The sequence below is a fragment of the Eurypyga helias genome, unplaced genomic scaffold (genome assembly GCF_000690775.1).
Source record: "Eurypyga helias isolate BGI_N326 unplaced genomic scaffold, ASM69077v1 scaffold4039, whole genome shotgun sequence".
In the NCBI taxonomy this organism is placed as follows: domain Eukaryota; kingdom Metazoa; phylum Chordata; class Aves; order Eurypygiformes; family Eurypygidae; genus Eurypyga; species Eurypyga helias.
The window spans coordinates 29,148-45,451 of NW_010269981.1; the positions used below are offsets into that span (position 1 = coordinate 29,148).

General features: G+C 42.4%; 1 protein-coding gene across 1 annotated transcript in view; it reads right to left on the bottom strand.

Moving 5' to 3' along the window:
• The window catches only part of MEGF11 (multiple EGF-like-domains 11), a 206,854-nt gene that overhangs the window by 26,501 nt on the left and 164,049 nt on the right, over positions 1 to 16,304 (bottom strand). Inside the window, exons 14-20 of the mRNA XM_010158263.1 lie at positions 15,711 to 15,857; positions 12,993 to 13,127; positions 8,946 to 9,074; positions 6,519 to 6,647; positions 5,681 to 5,809; positions 3,043 to 3,171; positions 2,669 to 2,902 (exon numbers count right to left, since the gene is read on the bottom strand). Coding sequence (XP_010156565.1) covers positions 2,669 to 2,902; positions 3,043 to 3,171; positions 5,681 to 5,809; positions 6,519 to 6,647; positions 8,946 to 9,074; positions 12,993 to 13,127; positions 15,711 to 15,857 — 1,032 coding nt within the window. The remainder of the gene's footprint in view (positions 1 to 2,668; positions 2,903 to 3,042; positions 3,172 to 5,680; positions 5,810 to 6,518; positions 6,648 to 8,945; positions 9,075 to 12,992; positions 13,128 to 15,710; positions 15,858 to 16,304) is intronic.

Sequence of the window (16,304 nt, forward strand, 5' to 3'; positions counted from 1 at the left end):
GAGGACAGTCAGAATTTGGCAGGGAGCTTTCAGAAGCCCTTGTCTAGAATTTGTAAACGCTCTTTTAAAGCTAAGATCAAAACTTGAAGCAATGCTGATACCTGCAGACAATTTATAATGAGACGAAGATGGAGCAGTGTGATTTCTAACTTCTTAGTCTTCCTCTGCAAGCTTAGATAGCGGAGTTTTTCAAGGGAGAGGCAGGAAGAAAACTGTTCTTGTGAACTCCAGAAAGAGATGGCTGACCCCACTCAGCTGCAGCTTCCTGAGTGACAAAATTTATATTGCGACAGGGACTGCACAAAGAAAAAAAGAATTAAAAAAAAGGGCCCAGTCTCCGCATTCTCGTCTCTGACTGAGATGAACAGGAAGGAAAGATTATCCAGTTTTTTCCTAGAGAAGCTGGTACAATACCACTGACCTGGTGCTGTTTGGGACTGTGTACTTCAGGTGTTTTACAGAGCGAGCTGACACAGAGCAGCAATGCCACAAGGGCAGGAATTACATTCACGGTCGTTGTCCAAGGGCCAGAAGAGATCTCTGGATGCAGGGATCAATGCAGCTGAGGGATGTGATCCCTCAGATATTCAGCCATCCCCAAAGTAGTTTTTTTCCTCAAGTACTTTAGTATCATGTGGCATCAGGAGCTCTGGGATAGGCGGCTGCCCCTGAAAGCAATCCGATGAACATTGTCTAGGGGATGCAATACTCACAAAGACATAACCTGTGAGGACAGTCCTGGACTACCAACGTCTTCCAAAGTAGGAGAAGGAAAGTCATCTGCCTATGCTAACTTCAAAGGATGACAGTATTCTCTCTCAGCATTGGCTCTTTGGGGATTTCTTGCAGAGTGTCAAACTGGGATACCATCAGGTTGATTAGGAAGCGTCATGGTAAAATATGGAGAAAAAACAACAGGGGGATTTTGCTCCCTGGTCTGAAAGGAGGAACTCAATTATTCTGATCAGGAACTCCCAACCTCAGCAATATTCCTCTCCTTATTTTGAAATTTGTAAGTTGTGCCTCTTAAGCATGCTGTGTTACACATAAACTAGGAAAGCACAGAACTAAAAGAGGATTTGTAAATAAATGGATAAGGTGCCAGTATGAAAGAAATGGATCGCTGAAAAGTTCAGAACATTTTTCCATGCCAGCAGCTGTGATCTGCTCTCTTGGAACTCAGAGCCTCGCTGCTGGTGAGATGTGCCACGGTTGCCTACTGCATGTTCATGGTCTGGCTCTTCTAATGACGTTGAAATGACAAATTTCAGGCCAAATTGTGCTGGCAACTAGCCAAGGATCCGACGAGCCGTCTCTGGCAACACTTTCAGACATTTCTTACCCAAATGGACAGCTTAAGCAAGAGCCTGCAAAGCTAAAATTAAAAAATAAGAGGCAATGGGAAGAGGTCCAAAGCTGATTTGTTTCCCCATCCCTATCAGAAGAAGGAATGCTCTAATATAGGCCTGAGTGGTCTAAATATGAGTTTAGCGAATGGTGGTCAGCAGACAGTCCCTGATGTTGACACCCCATCGCAGGAAACCATGCCCCTGATACGAGGAGTGAAGTCACAGTGCCATGAGAGAAGCTCCTGGACTAAGTCCCAGCTGCAGCCAGGCACTACTATTGTTGGCTCGGTGGGAGAGGCTCCTTCCAGGTCCATCCAGGGCAGGAAAGTCCAGAACGAAGATTCCAGCTGCGCCACCCTGGAAGCCAAGTCAGAGCCAGCAACAAGTGGCTGGGCCTCGCGTATTTAGACTAAAAAGAAGGAAGAAAAAGGCAAGGGAGGACTGGGAAAGCAGAGCTGCTAGGCAACCTCTGCCTGTTTCGGGAGCTCGTATTGACTGGGACTTAGTTTCAGTCATTTAAAGGGAAGCGAAGAAGCAAAGTGCAGTCAGAGGGCAGTAAACCCCGAGAAGCTGTCCACTAGAGACAGACTGGAGGAAGCAAGAAGGAAGAAAAGCCATCTCCTGTCTGGCATCCTGTCTGATACTGGCCATCGAGGAATGAAGAAGGACAGTGTGAAAAGGAGATCGCATCCTCCAAAGTTTAAGTCAAGAAAAGCTGTCATCCATAGCAGTAGCAGAAGATAAAAAGAAGCAAGAAATGTGATCTCAGTATAATTTTTTTAAGAGCCTTCCTCTTCCTCTCCTCTGCTTTCATTAGCTCCTGTGAAGGAAATTCACACCAGCTGTCTAGATGACATGGACTGGTCTGCGCACAGAAGAGAGTAACAACAAAGAGGCTGCCTCAAATCACAAACTGCAACATAGACAAAAATAAAACCTTACGATTGACCCAGTCAATCCCATTCCTCAAGCCAATAAAAGTCCTCTTCTGATGGTCTCACAGAGGGAACACTCTACACTGCAATAGGAACGCAGCCGATTAAAAAACTGGAGTTGCTGTAATCCATGCAGCATATCTCTTGCCTAGGTATATCCTGTATCATGTAAGGTAAACTTTCACCTATAAAGCTGCTCAAAGTTTTAAGTTACATTTGCTTTCCTGTCCCTGTTGTGTTAAAAAAATCCTGGTATTCAGGGGAAGAACAGAAGTGTCATTATTTTTGAGGCTCAGTAACACATGTTATACATCACAGAAGCTTGTATTTCCCCAACATACAGGAATATGAGTCTATATTTGATTAACATAAAAAGACCCTTACCAGAAAGTGAGTAATCTGTATTAGTCATCCTCATGGCTGGAGTGTAAGATACACTTGGCATGTCATGGCCCTTCTCCTTCTGTTTCCGTCGATACCACACAAACAGTGCCAGCAAGACCATAATAATTAGAAGGAGAATAATAATTCCAATGATTGCTCCCACTGAGTGCCTCTCTGATCCAAGAGCAGGGCTAATTTTAGTATAGGGGTTTAATTCTTCCATCATGAGAGCCGCTGTTAAAAGTAATTCATAACACACTGTAAATTGAATCATGCATTTCATTTTTGAAATACTACTTTTTTAAAGCAAGTACATCATTGGAGGGAGAGAGAGAGGAAGAGAGAGAGATCTTACAGCTAGAATTTCACTGTACCTTGATCACATCGGATTCCTTTGAAGCCTGGGCTGCAGTAGCAAGTGCCTGTGACATGGTCACACGTAGCATTATTCATGCATTCGCATAGCTGTTTGCAGCCATAACCAAATGTTCCTGGGGAGCACTCTGGGAAGCCAAAGAAAAAGATTGGAAAGAAATTTACTTATTTTTGGGAATGGGTGAAACGCTTGCTATGGAAAATTCAGTAGAAAAGTCTCCCTGGTTTCATCCTGTCCCCAGGACAACACACTAGTGTTAGATTATTATTATTTTAAGCAGGAGGTAAATGTATTTCGTATACAATTTGGAGTTATTATTAAACTACATTATTTGTATTCAGGTATTATTATTTGAGGTATTATTTATTATTAACGTTACAGAAAAGTCTTAAAAGACTTCACAAGGAAGAAACCAGTAATGTGTACAGAGACTTTAAAAGGCTTGATACCTATTGCAAGTGTACAGAATTCATCTTGAAAGAGCATGGCGTTGTCCACCAACGCTGCGTGGATTTTTGATGAGGATAGTTGCAAAGAGAAGTTTCAATGTACCTTTACATGAACACGACCGAGTTTTACCAAACAAATCCCACGTGCTTTCATACTTACCCTTACTAGTGCTAGAAGATGAGGATAACATCGTAGGTGGAATTACAAACTATCTGAATGGTTTGATCTGCTCTGTATTAGGATCCCTAATATAGAAGGAATTTCTATCCTGTCTTTGTGTTTCTCTCAAAGACAAAATGATTGAATGTCCAGCTGAGAAATTTATTCATACAATTACCATGATGGGCTATTACAATAAATCTGTAGGCAGCTTACTACACTTCTTGAGGCACTATTCAATAATAAATTGAAGGAAACACTTTCTGTCACATCCTACTCGTGTCTGTGCAGAAGGCGCATTGCTGATCGCAGGCACACTTGCTGTGGTTCCATAGAATACGAATTGTGTAAGATGTGACTTCCTGTGTGTCATGGCAAATGTTTCCACAGCATGCTGATACCTTCCCATTGGCAGTCTCTAAGTAACTTCTAGTAGCTGAAGTTTAATACTAAGTAATTAACAGTAGACAGTATCTGTAAAACGATTTGCAGTGCGTATTAGAGTTGTAGCTCTTTCTTTCACCTGCGGGTCCCCAAACTAGGAAGGATATTACAATTAATGCACATTGTGATATTAACCTGTAGCCTACTTAAAATAAATAAGGCCTAAATTTTTGGATGGCACCACAGAAACAGTGTCTGCATTCAGGTGTTTAATCTGCAGTGTGATGTGACTGCTCGTTCATCAGGATTTTGAGAAGGAAGGATTCTTAATGAAGAGATACTTTTAGATGAAATAGTAGAACAACAAATAAATAAATACATCCCTAGTTTGGATAGAAAAGAAAGCCTCGGGCTTTGTGCAGAGGTCAAATTATGAAGGCAGCTTCTTGTATAAAATCTGCTATGATGCTCTTCTTCTATGGAACTTTGTTTCCTGTTTTATTTATGGCTGCAGTGAGGGTGTACACAAGTTCACAGCAAGCTGGCCACGTACAGTTACAGTGGTGTCCCGTGTAATCCCCACACAGGCAGGCAAATTGGGTCCACAGACACATGTTTTGCTGAAGGCAAGTATGTGCAAAAAGAGAAGATGTTAATGAATTTAGCTGTATGTAAAAATCCTTTCATAAAGATCCATGTAGAAAGCCACAGTTAGGAAGCTTTCCCTTCCAAATCTAGCCGGAATGTTACTGTATTACCTTACTGCCAAAAACTGGAAGGAAACCCTGTGGAATTAATGCCTTGGTAAGGTGAGACAGAATTCACCCTGCATTTTGAATGCAAGTAAGGGTGTGAGAATTTTCTTTTGATTTACTCTACTGGACAAACAAGTAATTATTCAACTACAGCACACACAGTTTCCACTACCCTGATTCTTTGTTCTTAAAAGAAGTCATTTGGCATGGTGTGCTGAATATGCCAGCAAGACATTGACAACAATTACAGTAAGACAGGCCAGTACCCTTGCAAGGTAATTGAAGTTCGTTGTTAAAACACTTGCTCACTACTCAACTTAAACACAGATCCTTCCAAAACTGGCAAACAACCTTTTTTCCCTTGATCTGTTTTCATTATAAAGATGAATCTTTACTTGTCCCACACCTATAGCATAACAACTTACACAAGAAGAACCCAGTATTCCTGGGAAGGCAGAAAGCAGAAAGGGCTTACTTTCTTCTAAGCCTTCTGCTTTCCTTCGTGTGTCTGGAAACACGATGCTGCTGCTCTCTGCAGCGTGAGCAGGGCACGATGCAGCTTGCGTTTCTCTAGTAGGTACCAGCTGTTTGTGAAGGCTACATCCAGGCCCCACTGAGTGCAGCAACTTGTTTTTATCCCACCTAACCTTAGGCTGGGAATGTGAAGGCCTAATTTGCAGAGGATTCACCATATTACTTTATGCTTAAACAGTCCATCCAGCTCTGCAGAGATGGCCCCTTCTCCTGCTGGGTTATATAAGGTGCCTGGGGTTCCCGTCCTGCTGAGATCGACACCGCATTTAAGAGCCTATTTCTGCAAAGAATTCTGACATGCACCCCACCTCCCGCCCCGGAGAAACAGAAAAATGAAGTCACATCGCTACTTACTTTGCTCGCACTGTTTGCCTGTAAACCCAGTCCTGCACGTGCACTGGCCAGTGATGTGGTCACAGTCCGCTCCGTTCTGACACTGACAAACATTGGCACAGTTTTTTCCGTAAAAAGCAGCTGGGCAACCTTTCAGGAATCAGAATAAGGAAAGACTAAGAAATAAGCTGAAACACCAGCTCAGATGCGTTATCAGCACAAAATATGTGGGTCTATAAATCTATGGATTTTCAGCCTCTGTATGTTTAATAACATTTATTTGATCATCTAAATGCAGAGATACTACGACAGCCAATTTTCTTGAAGCAGTTTCTCCTATCTTACAGAATTGCCTCTTAAGTGTTTCAGGAGAATGAAAACTTGACCCATCTGTACAAACTACATTCTCAAGAAGCGAAAGAAGATGACTAAACAGAAATCTCTGAAAGGCCAGAGATCAATCAGTTACTTGCAAGTGCAAGAGCCTTCTTAAAAGGCTCACCAGAATTTGATCTCCTCACTCATACAGTGCTGATAATTTGGCACTAGTAGGGTGAGAAATGTCAAACATTTTCCTAAATCAGACCACATAGACCAGGGCTTTAACAAGCAGGGACACAGACTGTGCAAAATCTGACAACGAGTCCATAATCTAAATGGTCGGCCCCTCCTTTATCGACTGTCGCAGGCATAAAAACATCCTTGGAAAGCTTCAGGACTGTTTTCTTCGGGGTGATGTGAAGTTATCACCAGAGGCGGGTGGTTTAACGGGGAAGACTGCAATACTTGGAAGAGACACGAGGTAGCAGCACATACTTTGACAGATTCCCTGGCACAAGAGTGTCCCTGAAAGGCTTACGCTGAGTGCAGTAGAGCCCCGTCCAACCATGAGTACATCTACATTCTCCATCGTAAGGGCTGCACATCGCTCCGTTGTGGCAGTTGCATGAATGAAAGCAATCAGGGCCCCAAAAACCAGTGGGACAAGCTATGAAAATAAGAAAGATTTGTCAGCTGACAAAAAAAAAAAAAGCAATTATACTGTGTTAGTGCTGCGGAGGAACACGATAGAGGGAGAACCAGCCAAGGCAGGACTTCGCACTGCGGAGCTTGGCATCGCCGCAGCGACTCCCCGCCGATGGCCGGTTCTTCCCAGCCAACGATCCCCTCGCAAACCGGGGCGCCAACCCGCAGCCTCTCCCACGCTGCCGGGCCTTGGCACGAGGGATTTCCTCCCTGTGTAGGTCAGGCGGCAGGATCAGGTCTTGGCTGCACATGTGCCCTGGGAAGCAGGAAAACAGCGACCCTGGAAGCTCCATTAGTCTAAGTGCTCCAGCCACTCTCCCGGCCTTACCCGCATTATCGGTGAAGACAATTTAGACAGGGTTGTAAGATACGGAGGTAATTTAATTTTCTCTTTGATATTCTGGAATTCTTGAGTAATAAAGCCCAGCTATTCATGGTTTACTTTTGCTATGCAATCAAATACTAAAATTACCACATTCATTTGAAGCACAGAGTGCTACTCACATTACGTAAAAATGTAAAGAAAACTTCTTACAGTATGAATTCACAAACTCGGATTGCTTCTGTTGATGGGGCTAATATCAAATTAAAATCTCCAGGCCTATTATATATTTCAACAAGTACAATATTAATACATTTTCAAGTTATTTTAAGCCTCCCTCCAAAAACGAATGCAGTAAGTTACAGTTATTAGTGCCAGACTAAAAGATCTGAAATGATGATAACCCTTCAATATAACAACTATATTTTTGCTTTAAAAAGCACTTTTCATTGCTTCCTATTAAAGACATGAATTAATAAGGCACGGTTCCCAGGAAACCTGAAAGTACAGAAACCGTGCCTATTTCCATGGATGCCACTGGCTCCAATTCTGACGCTAAATGCAAGTTTCTGGCATATGACAGACATCTCTAAAGCCAGAATGAATAGCAAAAAACCCCTGCTATGACGTAAATCAAACGAAAGGTCACTGAACTCACACAATGTAAAGCTGAACAGGATTTGGCCTGAAGTATTTGTGCTTTAAGCAACCAGAAATACTTCTACAATGCCTGTGTAAGCCAGAGCTGCAGGGTCTGTTAGAGTCTCCAGAACTGGCTCTGGACTCGGAGCTAAAATTATCTCCTTTGCAGCTCCGTGTCTCGGTCATTCCAGGTTAACTGGTGCGGAGGGAGGTCTGACTGAAATAGCTCGGCACTGGGCTCGGGTGCGCAAGGCCAGGTTCCCACAGGAGCCTGGGGTGAGGCCAGGTTCACACTGGGAGATTTACACTTTGTTTACAAGAACGCAACTGAGGACACAGTCCAGTTCCCGCTTCGTTCCTCCAGAACTCAAAGCAGCTATCGGCAGGTCCTTCTGCCGGCTAAACTGGAAACTGCGCTGCTGAGCTGGCTTGCCTCACTGTAAGAAAGACCATCTTTTTTCAAGGTTAACAGAAACTAACAGTCATTTCCCAATTTCATGGCTAAATATAATGAGGAATCTGTGGAGCTTTCTGCCTTTTTTCTTCTGTTTTTTCTGTTTATGAGTGACAGCAATATTCTGTCTGTGGACGATACAAAATTACAACCGTCTGTTTTTATCCAATTCCTACTTTATCACTTGAAGTTTAATATATTTTACTCTGGAATGCTGTCTAATATGCTAGTTGTATCCTGAATATGAAGTAACATTTCTGAATGATAGGATATTGCTTCCCTCTGTGATCTATCTTCAATTAAGGGATGCTCTCAGGAAATGACACGTTGGGATCAGCAAATGCCAATCTTCTACCTGGGCAATTTTCATGAAGAAATCCTCCATCCCTTCAAGCCCACGTTGACTTTTACAATTAAATTAAGTTTAATAGAAATATTTCAGCTGCCTAATTTCTCAATTCTGGGGGCTTGGTACATGAAAACATTTACGGGTTAATAATTTCTAATGTAATAGCTGAAAGAAAATGATTTCAAAAAATAAATAAAAGGGAATCCAGCTAGAAATTAAAAGGGAGCATGGAGCTTTCTTTTCTGATAAAAGCTTGTGACCTCCCTTTCCTGTAACAGAAGCTAGTAACGGCTTCTGCAAATTCCAGATGCAGAAACTAATTCCAGCCAAAGCTAACTTACATTAATTAAAATAAATAAGCTATAGAGGGTAAGGCACTAGCTGCTGGAATACCTCAGGGATTTCCCCAGAATCTGTCTTTAACTTTCAGAAAACACCAAACAGGAAAATACATTGTTTTAAAGTGGAGGTGGAAAAATAAGACTTTGCTTACTCTGAGAGCAGTCCGTCCCTATCCAGCCTGGAAAACATTGACACGATCCATCAATGGGATTGCACGTCCCGTTCTCGGTGCACTGACAGACCTCAGCACAGTTCTTCCCATATTTTCCACTGGGGCAGACTGTGAAAATGTAAGGCAGTTTGCTGAAGGCCCTTCATAATGAATATGAGGAAGGCATTTAGCAATATGAGATAAAAGTAATTGCAACATTTTTCTTTGCTGAAGACAAATGGGCAAAATTCTTCTGGAAAGAAGGAAAAGGCAGAAAGTATTAAAGTCCATTTTGTTTGCTTACATCCCAGGCATAAACACACCAGGAAAAAGTAATCTCCAAATCCATTTTTCTGCTGGAAAATGAATCTAATATAGTTAGAAGATTACAATTATTGAAGGGCATTATGGAAGGATGAAAAGAGGAGAGACAAAACAGAGAAAAGGGGTTATTGGGAGGGGAAGAGAACACTGAGGTTGAGGAGAGTCGCAAGAGTTGTAGCAAGCACAAGTAAGTGGCTGGAAGGGATTGATTTGGGGACTTGCCAAGGGGGTCCCTTGATGCAAACCCTGACCTAGGGCTCTGTGCTGGCTCAGAGGATTAGAGCCTCAACAGTAAGAACAACAGAAGTAGGAAAGGAACATTTTAGACTGATTATCAGCCTAGTGAAGGAGTCTGAAGAAGATGAAGAGCAATGGGGACTCTTTCAGGTCTGCCACTAGAACCTAACGTCCTTGTATTGTCTGACTGAAAATGACAGTCATAATGGACCACAAGCTGCAAACCTTACCCCTGGTGTGCCAGTGGTGGGAGAGGAAGGTGCCTTTGCTACTAAATACACTCAACTTTCAGCAATGTTGGTGGGAGGCAGGCTCCCAGCACCTCACAGATTCAAATCATGCAAGCAGAGGGCAACCCAGGAGCAAGAGTGCCACTTCCATAGGTATTTTTACCATGCAAGTCTGGCGGAAGGCTACTCCCACAGGCAAAGCACATCTCCAGTTGCTGGAATGTCCTGCCTGTCTTTTGGCGTCCATCCACCTATTGCTCTCCAGGAGCCCTTGCCGCAGTAAGGGTTCAATCAGGTTGCAAATGTGGTTTCCAAGGATTATATACATGTTTGAGAGCTGTTGAACAGATGTGCTGCATCCCGACAAAATCCGTGTCTATTCCTGTTTGTGCCCCTAGCTTACTCCTGAAGTTGGAAGAAAAGAAACTTTAAATTTTTTTCAGAGTCATCTTGTAACAGCCTAAGCACAGTGACACAAAACTAATGGACACGTAGATCTTCAACCTCCCACCAAATTATTGGAAATCTTTAACGTTAAAGTTGATGGAAAGCTCTGCTCAGTAATGAATGAAATGTTTAATTTCTGTGCTCTTATTGGCTGTGTTCCCTGACAAAAACAGATGTATTTTCAAAACAAGATAAAACATACAGTCCATCTTTGCAAAGAATGTAACAAACGGAACTGGACTTGTATCCTGGTAAATAATAGTGATGTCAAAAAAGCGATTAAGGCACTTCCCTGAATTATGCAACTGTTTTACCACTTCGGCCACTCTCCCTTTCTCATATGCAGTCTCTGCAGGTGACCTCAATCTATCCTGGCTGTGAATCAGCCACAGATTGAAATCCTGAGCTGTGATCCTTTGCTTTTATATAACGTGCCATCCTCTACTCCTACTATGGCAGAAACCAAGGAATGTGGATGCTATTGTTTTCTGCATGAATTTCTATATACTACGGACTTATCTGTAGGATTGGATAAAGTTGGGTTTGGCTTTCAAATTATGTGCTAAACAGAACAGTTCTCTGACTGAAATGAGATAAAACTAGACACAATATACAGACACAATGAAAAGAACAATACACTGACACAAAGAGATAGAGAAGGAAAGAAAAGCCCTCATATCACAGAAAGAGCAAAAACTAAAATGATCTGTTAGCCTAAGTTCTCACACATGCTACACCATTATTCAGTCCCAAGGCTTTCTGCAGAGCAGTTCAATGCAATATTTTTATTGCATCTTTAAGATGGAGATAGATTACATCGCTGAAATGAAGGCTGGATTTTTCATATGTACCAAAAAATAGTTCTCAAAAGACTGACTTAAAATAGGAGCTGATTGCACTGCAACAGGGAATACTAATGAATCAGGGAGAGATTTGTGATCCAAACGCTGATGCTGACAAAGGCAACAGGTCATACTTTATAAAAGCAACGCTTCGGCTCCACACAGTGAGAGCTAGCAGAGGGGTTCCTACCGTGTGAGCACCTCCTGTCTCAGTGAAATAGTATGATGCCCTCCGGAATGTCAACACAGAAGGATTACAAACCTGATCCTGCCAGAATGGTTGTTCTCATTAGTTTAAGTAACCTGGCTGTGGACAGACACTGTGGCTTTCTTCTAAAGAAGCACGATCCAAATACAAGCACTTTTTCAGATGTCTCATTTTTAAACAAAGCTGTAAAGTAAGGACTAATACTGCTTTCTTCGGGAGCAATCTGATTGCACGACGCAGGTAGTGATGTTAATTAGCTATTAAAGCTCTGAAGTGGGACTTGGGAAGTCCCTGTGGGATGTCAGTTGTGTCCTAGCAGTGATAACATCAATCCACCTTGCTACACAATTGTGTCAGATATTCGTAAAGCAGCTGCTCAGTTGCTTGCTGCTCAGCATCCTTAGCACAACCATGTCAGCGGTGCCATTTCGGAGGTTACACAGCTCCTCGCACGCACGTGCTGCTGGTGGAAGAACGTTCCCGCTGCCAGAAAAGGGGCGGCACAAGGAGAGGAAAATTCAGAAACAAAATCTTCATTTCACATTTTTCTAATGGAAAACATTAATTAGCATTTTTCTTTCTACAAAATAAAGTTACATGCTAACTCATTATGACAAACTGCAACACAAATTGATTTTAATTAGGACATGAATATTTTAAGATTAATTTGCTGGATAGATCAACATTTCAAAGTAAAACCAGAAGTGCCGAACATCTGAGCAAAAGTAAAATAGTTTTCTTAAGAGGATAATTAGCCCTGCTTACGCTTTGAAATCTGGCTAACTTTTCACATAAAATGGACAAATCCACTGAAATATGTTCATTTTAATAAATTAATTGGTATAATGTTTCGTTGACTATAGAGCACAGGAAAAAGAAAACATGGTGATACTTAATCTCTGTTTAATGATTTTGCATAAGTGCTGTCTGCAATTTCTAACTTACTGAAAAGCAGGTCATTAAAAAGTGTCAGTTCAATTTTTACAGGGGTGGTGACTTGACGAGGGCAGCAGCCATTATGAATAATCGCTTTTGAATCTGTATGTAGAACATACCCACAGCAGCATGCAGTAACTGAGGCTGCAGAATACCCTAATGACTTTGCAGACACTTCTAGGATAAAACCGAAAATGAAACCCGTGGTTAGCAGTGGGATAACATTCACAGGTACAGAAAGGGGACGGACATTAAGGGGAGCTGAAGCTACTCTTCACCTGTGGAAATGAACTCACTTCCCCTGCCTCGCTGCAAATTTTTCTGTCTCTTGCACTTGTGTTTGAGGGCACAGGATTTTAGCTATTCCCAGCCAGGTCCTAGACAGTGTAAATAAGGTTCCAGGCATTAACTGGGTGACTGGGTTTGTGCACCTGAGCTGGTACCTTTACCTTAACTGGTACCTACACCTCCCTCTGAAAAGGAGTGCATGAAGGTGCCACCGACATGTAGGATGTGACAGGCTTAGCAGAAAGGAAGACAAAACCATTGGATGGCTGATATATTTACAGCAGGTGTCTCATTCCGTATTCATCTCAACACAGAGCAGCAGACCTGTTTTATTTATGAAAGCAGGAGCACATCATATTTACAAAAAGGTGACTAAGTACCTATTTGCATTTTCCCTCTGAAGTAAATAATTTCTTGTGATCTAAACTGCTGAAACAAGGAAAAAAGGCAGGAACCTTGTGATCTGTCTTGCTGCAAAGTCACAGACACAGAAACTTAGGAAAGGAGGTGGCATTTGGGGGTCTTGGACTCATACCTTGGTTGCAGAGAGCCCCAAAGAATCCAGGCAAGCAATCGCAGTGTCCCGACACGTGGTGACAAGGCCCGCTGCTGTGCACACACTGAGGGCACGGCTGACTGCAGTGGTGTCCATAAAAGCCAGGGGGACAAACTGAAGCCAAAACAAAATAAGCCGTTACAGGTTTCCAGAAGATTTGTCATTGCTGAGACCTTCAGAATTCCCTGTCTTAATCCCAAACCAATATTTCTTAATTTATAGAGACACGATTTTGTGAACAGCTGAAGTTGTGAAGCCTGTTGGATTACTCCATGTCTAATAAAGTGCAAACTGTGAGTAAAAGTGCTCCTGTCGTTCAAACACTCACACCATCCTACCTCGTGTAAGTCTTTGGCTACTTAATAATACAGCAGAGCTCTCTCAGCAGCCTTTCTCAAAAAAAGTAATTTGAGTCCCTCTAGCTTGCTCCAGCTAAACTCTTTTACAAAACATGAGATGATTAAGACCACTGGAAGATGTGTTTAATAACACGTATTTCAAAGCTTTTAAGATAGGTAGGAAGAGAAAGAGTCATGTAATTGTACAGACAACAGAAACTCGAAATGCCATTTCCTTTGGAAATTAAGCTAAAGAATCAGAGAAGGTGCATTAGGAACCTCTCAGTATTTTATGCTGTGTCAAAAGCTGGCTTCTAAACTAGGTGCAATTCCTGTGTTCGAGCGGGGCAGTCAGTTTATACATGCCTTTGCAGGAGCAGCATCCATCAGTGACGAACAGAATCTAAAAATGGCAATTACAGTAACAGCATACAAAATCACCTAATTTGCATCAGTAATCACACCGGGTAGCTGAGTAAACTTGTCATGAACTGTGTGCTTCATTTGCTTAAAACCTGGATTGAAATTATTACAGAATGTGTACATAAGACGTAGTGCCAGGATTATGGTTCAGTATCTCTTATAAATGCGTATTGTTGCTTCTAAGCACATGTAGAATGAAAAACCATCCACTGTCCAAACATTCACTGCGATAGATAAGCACAAAGAAATGTTAAATTGCAGTAAGTAGCTGTAAAAATGACTTTATATGGTTTTTATTTTTACTCCTGTGATTCTCTGTTACACAGTTCTGGCTCAGTGGTTACTATATCATGTCAGTTCTTTTTTTTCCCTGAATGAGAATTTTTCTCCTGGTCCGTATGTTCACAGAGGGTGTCAGGTTCTTACACTGCTGCAGATTTCCAGCTGGAACTTAGCTGACAGGTTTGTTGATGATGCACTAGCTATAAAACAACCTGGATCATTCCTGGAGACATTTTTGCAGGCCTAAGAGCAGTAAACTATCCCGGTGTCTCACCTAATCCTGATTACGTGGACAGAGCAAGGTGGCTGAGTATCACTGTCAGTCCTGCTCTTTACAGGCTAAATTATGTGTCTAAATGAATTTCCAAGAGAAAAAAAGGAATGATTCTGAGAGCAAACTTAGCAGGCTAAAGCTACCTTCACCTACAGGGGTTTCCTCTTCACAAGGGAGTCTGAATCTGGCAGAAGAGGTGGGAGCAAGCTGAATGCCCTGGCCGTGTATTCGAGAGAGGCATTTCAGCAACACGAGGCAATAGCAGAAGCATCCACAGAACCTCTCTGCTCTCACCAGGGAGGAAAATTTCTCTGCAAATGTCCGTAGGGAGCAGCCTGATTACTGGAGTTGCAAGCTGAGGATGTGGTTTACCTCTTATAGCCTACATGCCATCAGCTGATAAAACTAAGCTAGTTTTTTCATCTCAGAAAGGTCAGAAACTATTAACTTCTGGAAGTTTTGCACTCTCAGGGTTTCAAATTTGTAAAACAATTTCTTCCCCAATTCCCTGAAGCTCTGAGGACCACATTTTAGCCTTGGAGAGTGGTTTTACAGCTGCATAGATATGCTGAAGCACCTGGAAATTGGGGTTTATAATGGAAATGCTTATAGGCCATTAACTACAGCAGTGCTAGAGGTCATTGTTATAATGGCTTTAAATAAAAACTGTCAGCTACAAATTATTTTTAGAGATGAGTGTCTTCTAGTGTCAAGTGTAACTGGTGAAATCAAAGGGGATATATGAACTGGGCATGCAGAATGTCTTACAGGAAGAACAAGAGCTGCTGCAGAAAAGAAAGACAAATCCATATCTTGTTTACACAGGAAGAAGGTTGTGTGTAGGATCAGTGAATAAGGGTCCCTAAGGGGCAAATGCAGCTTCCCAGGTGAAGCAAATGAGAGGATTTTTATCTCCTAGAAGCATTTTAATATGTAGCAGCAGAGCATCCGACAGGAGCTATTTCAGGCTGCTGTGTTTTTCTGGCACATAGGAAAACATTGTCATGGTATTGTGATAGCCAATGCTCCTCCACTTGTCGTTACGTGATGGGTCGTAGCTGACTGTTCCATGGGTATCCTGTAGTGTACCACCACTTAACTGTACATCTGGTTCTGCCCAGGACCTGACAAGTTTGCCATGTAAAAGTGTTGCTGCTTCTTTCAGGTCACCTGTGACCTCTAGGTGCCGTGGAAGGCCAGCACAAGGCACGACTCAATGCAGTGGAGTCTTGACTTCTTGATCAAGAAGCGTGTTTTTAGGCTAGCTGGTGCCCTTAGGAAGTCATGAGGTAAAGCAGCTCAGAAACCCGTGGCTCTGTATGCTGTCATAAATAGTATTTCTACCTGCTTTGCTTCTGCCACATCTACAGAAAATCTTACTTCTCTGGCACAAGGGTCCCCTGTATCCTGGTGCGCAGTCGCAGGTGCCATCCTCTGGGGAGCAGGATCCCCCGTTCTCGCAGTTGCAGGAGATGGAGCAGTTTGGTCCCCAGCGGCCCTGGGTGCACGTGTTGTCACAGTGGATGCCTTGAGATGTAAAGGGACACGTTATGTTTCACACAGCTTACTCTGCTCATTGATCAAAGAAACGTTTGTCTGGACTGATACCTCACAGTACATCGCAGAGCAAACAAGGGAACCTGGGAAGGAAATCGCTGTCCTGTTATCTGCCTAATAAAGTGAAAATTAAGAAAATGCAAAGAAAATTAAGAAAATTCAAGGAGGTGAATTCTGCAGGTGTTAGTGGGCTCCTGTTCAATCCTCAGCACCATTAAAGAAACTCTGCATGCCGTCTGAGAGATTAAGGTCAGGAATTGCTTTAAAGTCACAAAATATCTCAAATAACTGGTCTGGAAATGCGCAGTTGATTAAAGCCTGATTACTTCACTGTTGTGAGTGGGAAGACCAAACCAAGAAAAATCAGGGTTCTGCAAAAACACGTCCAATATTTGGCTCCTTGCACACACGTAAATC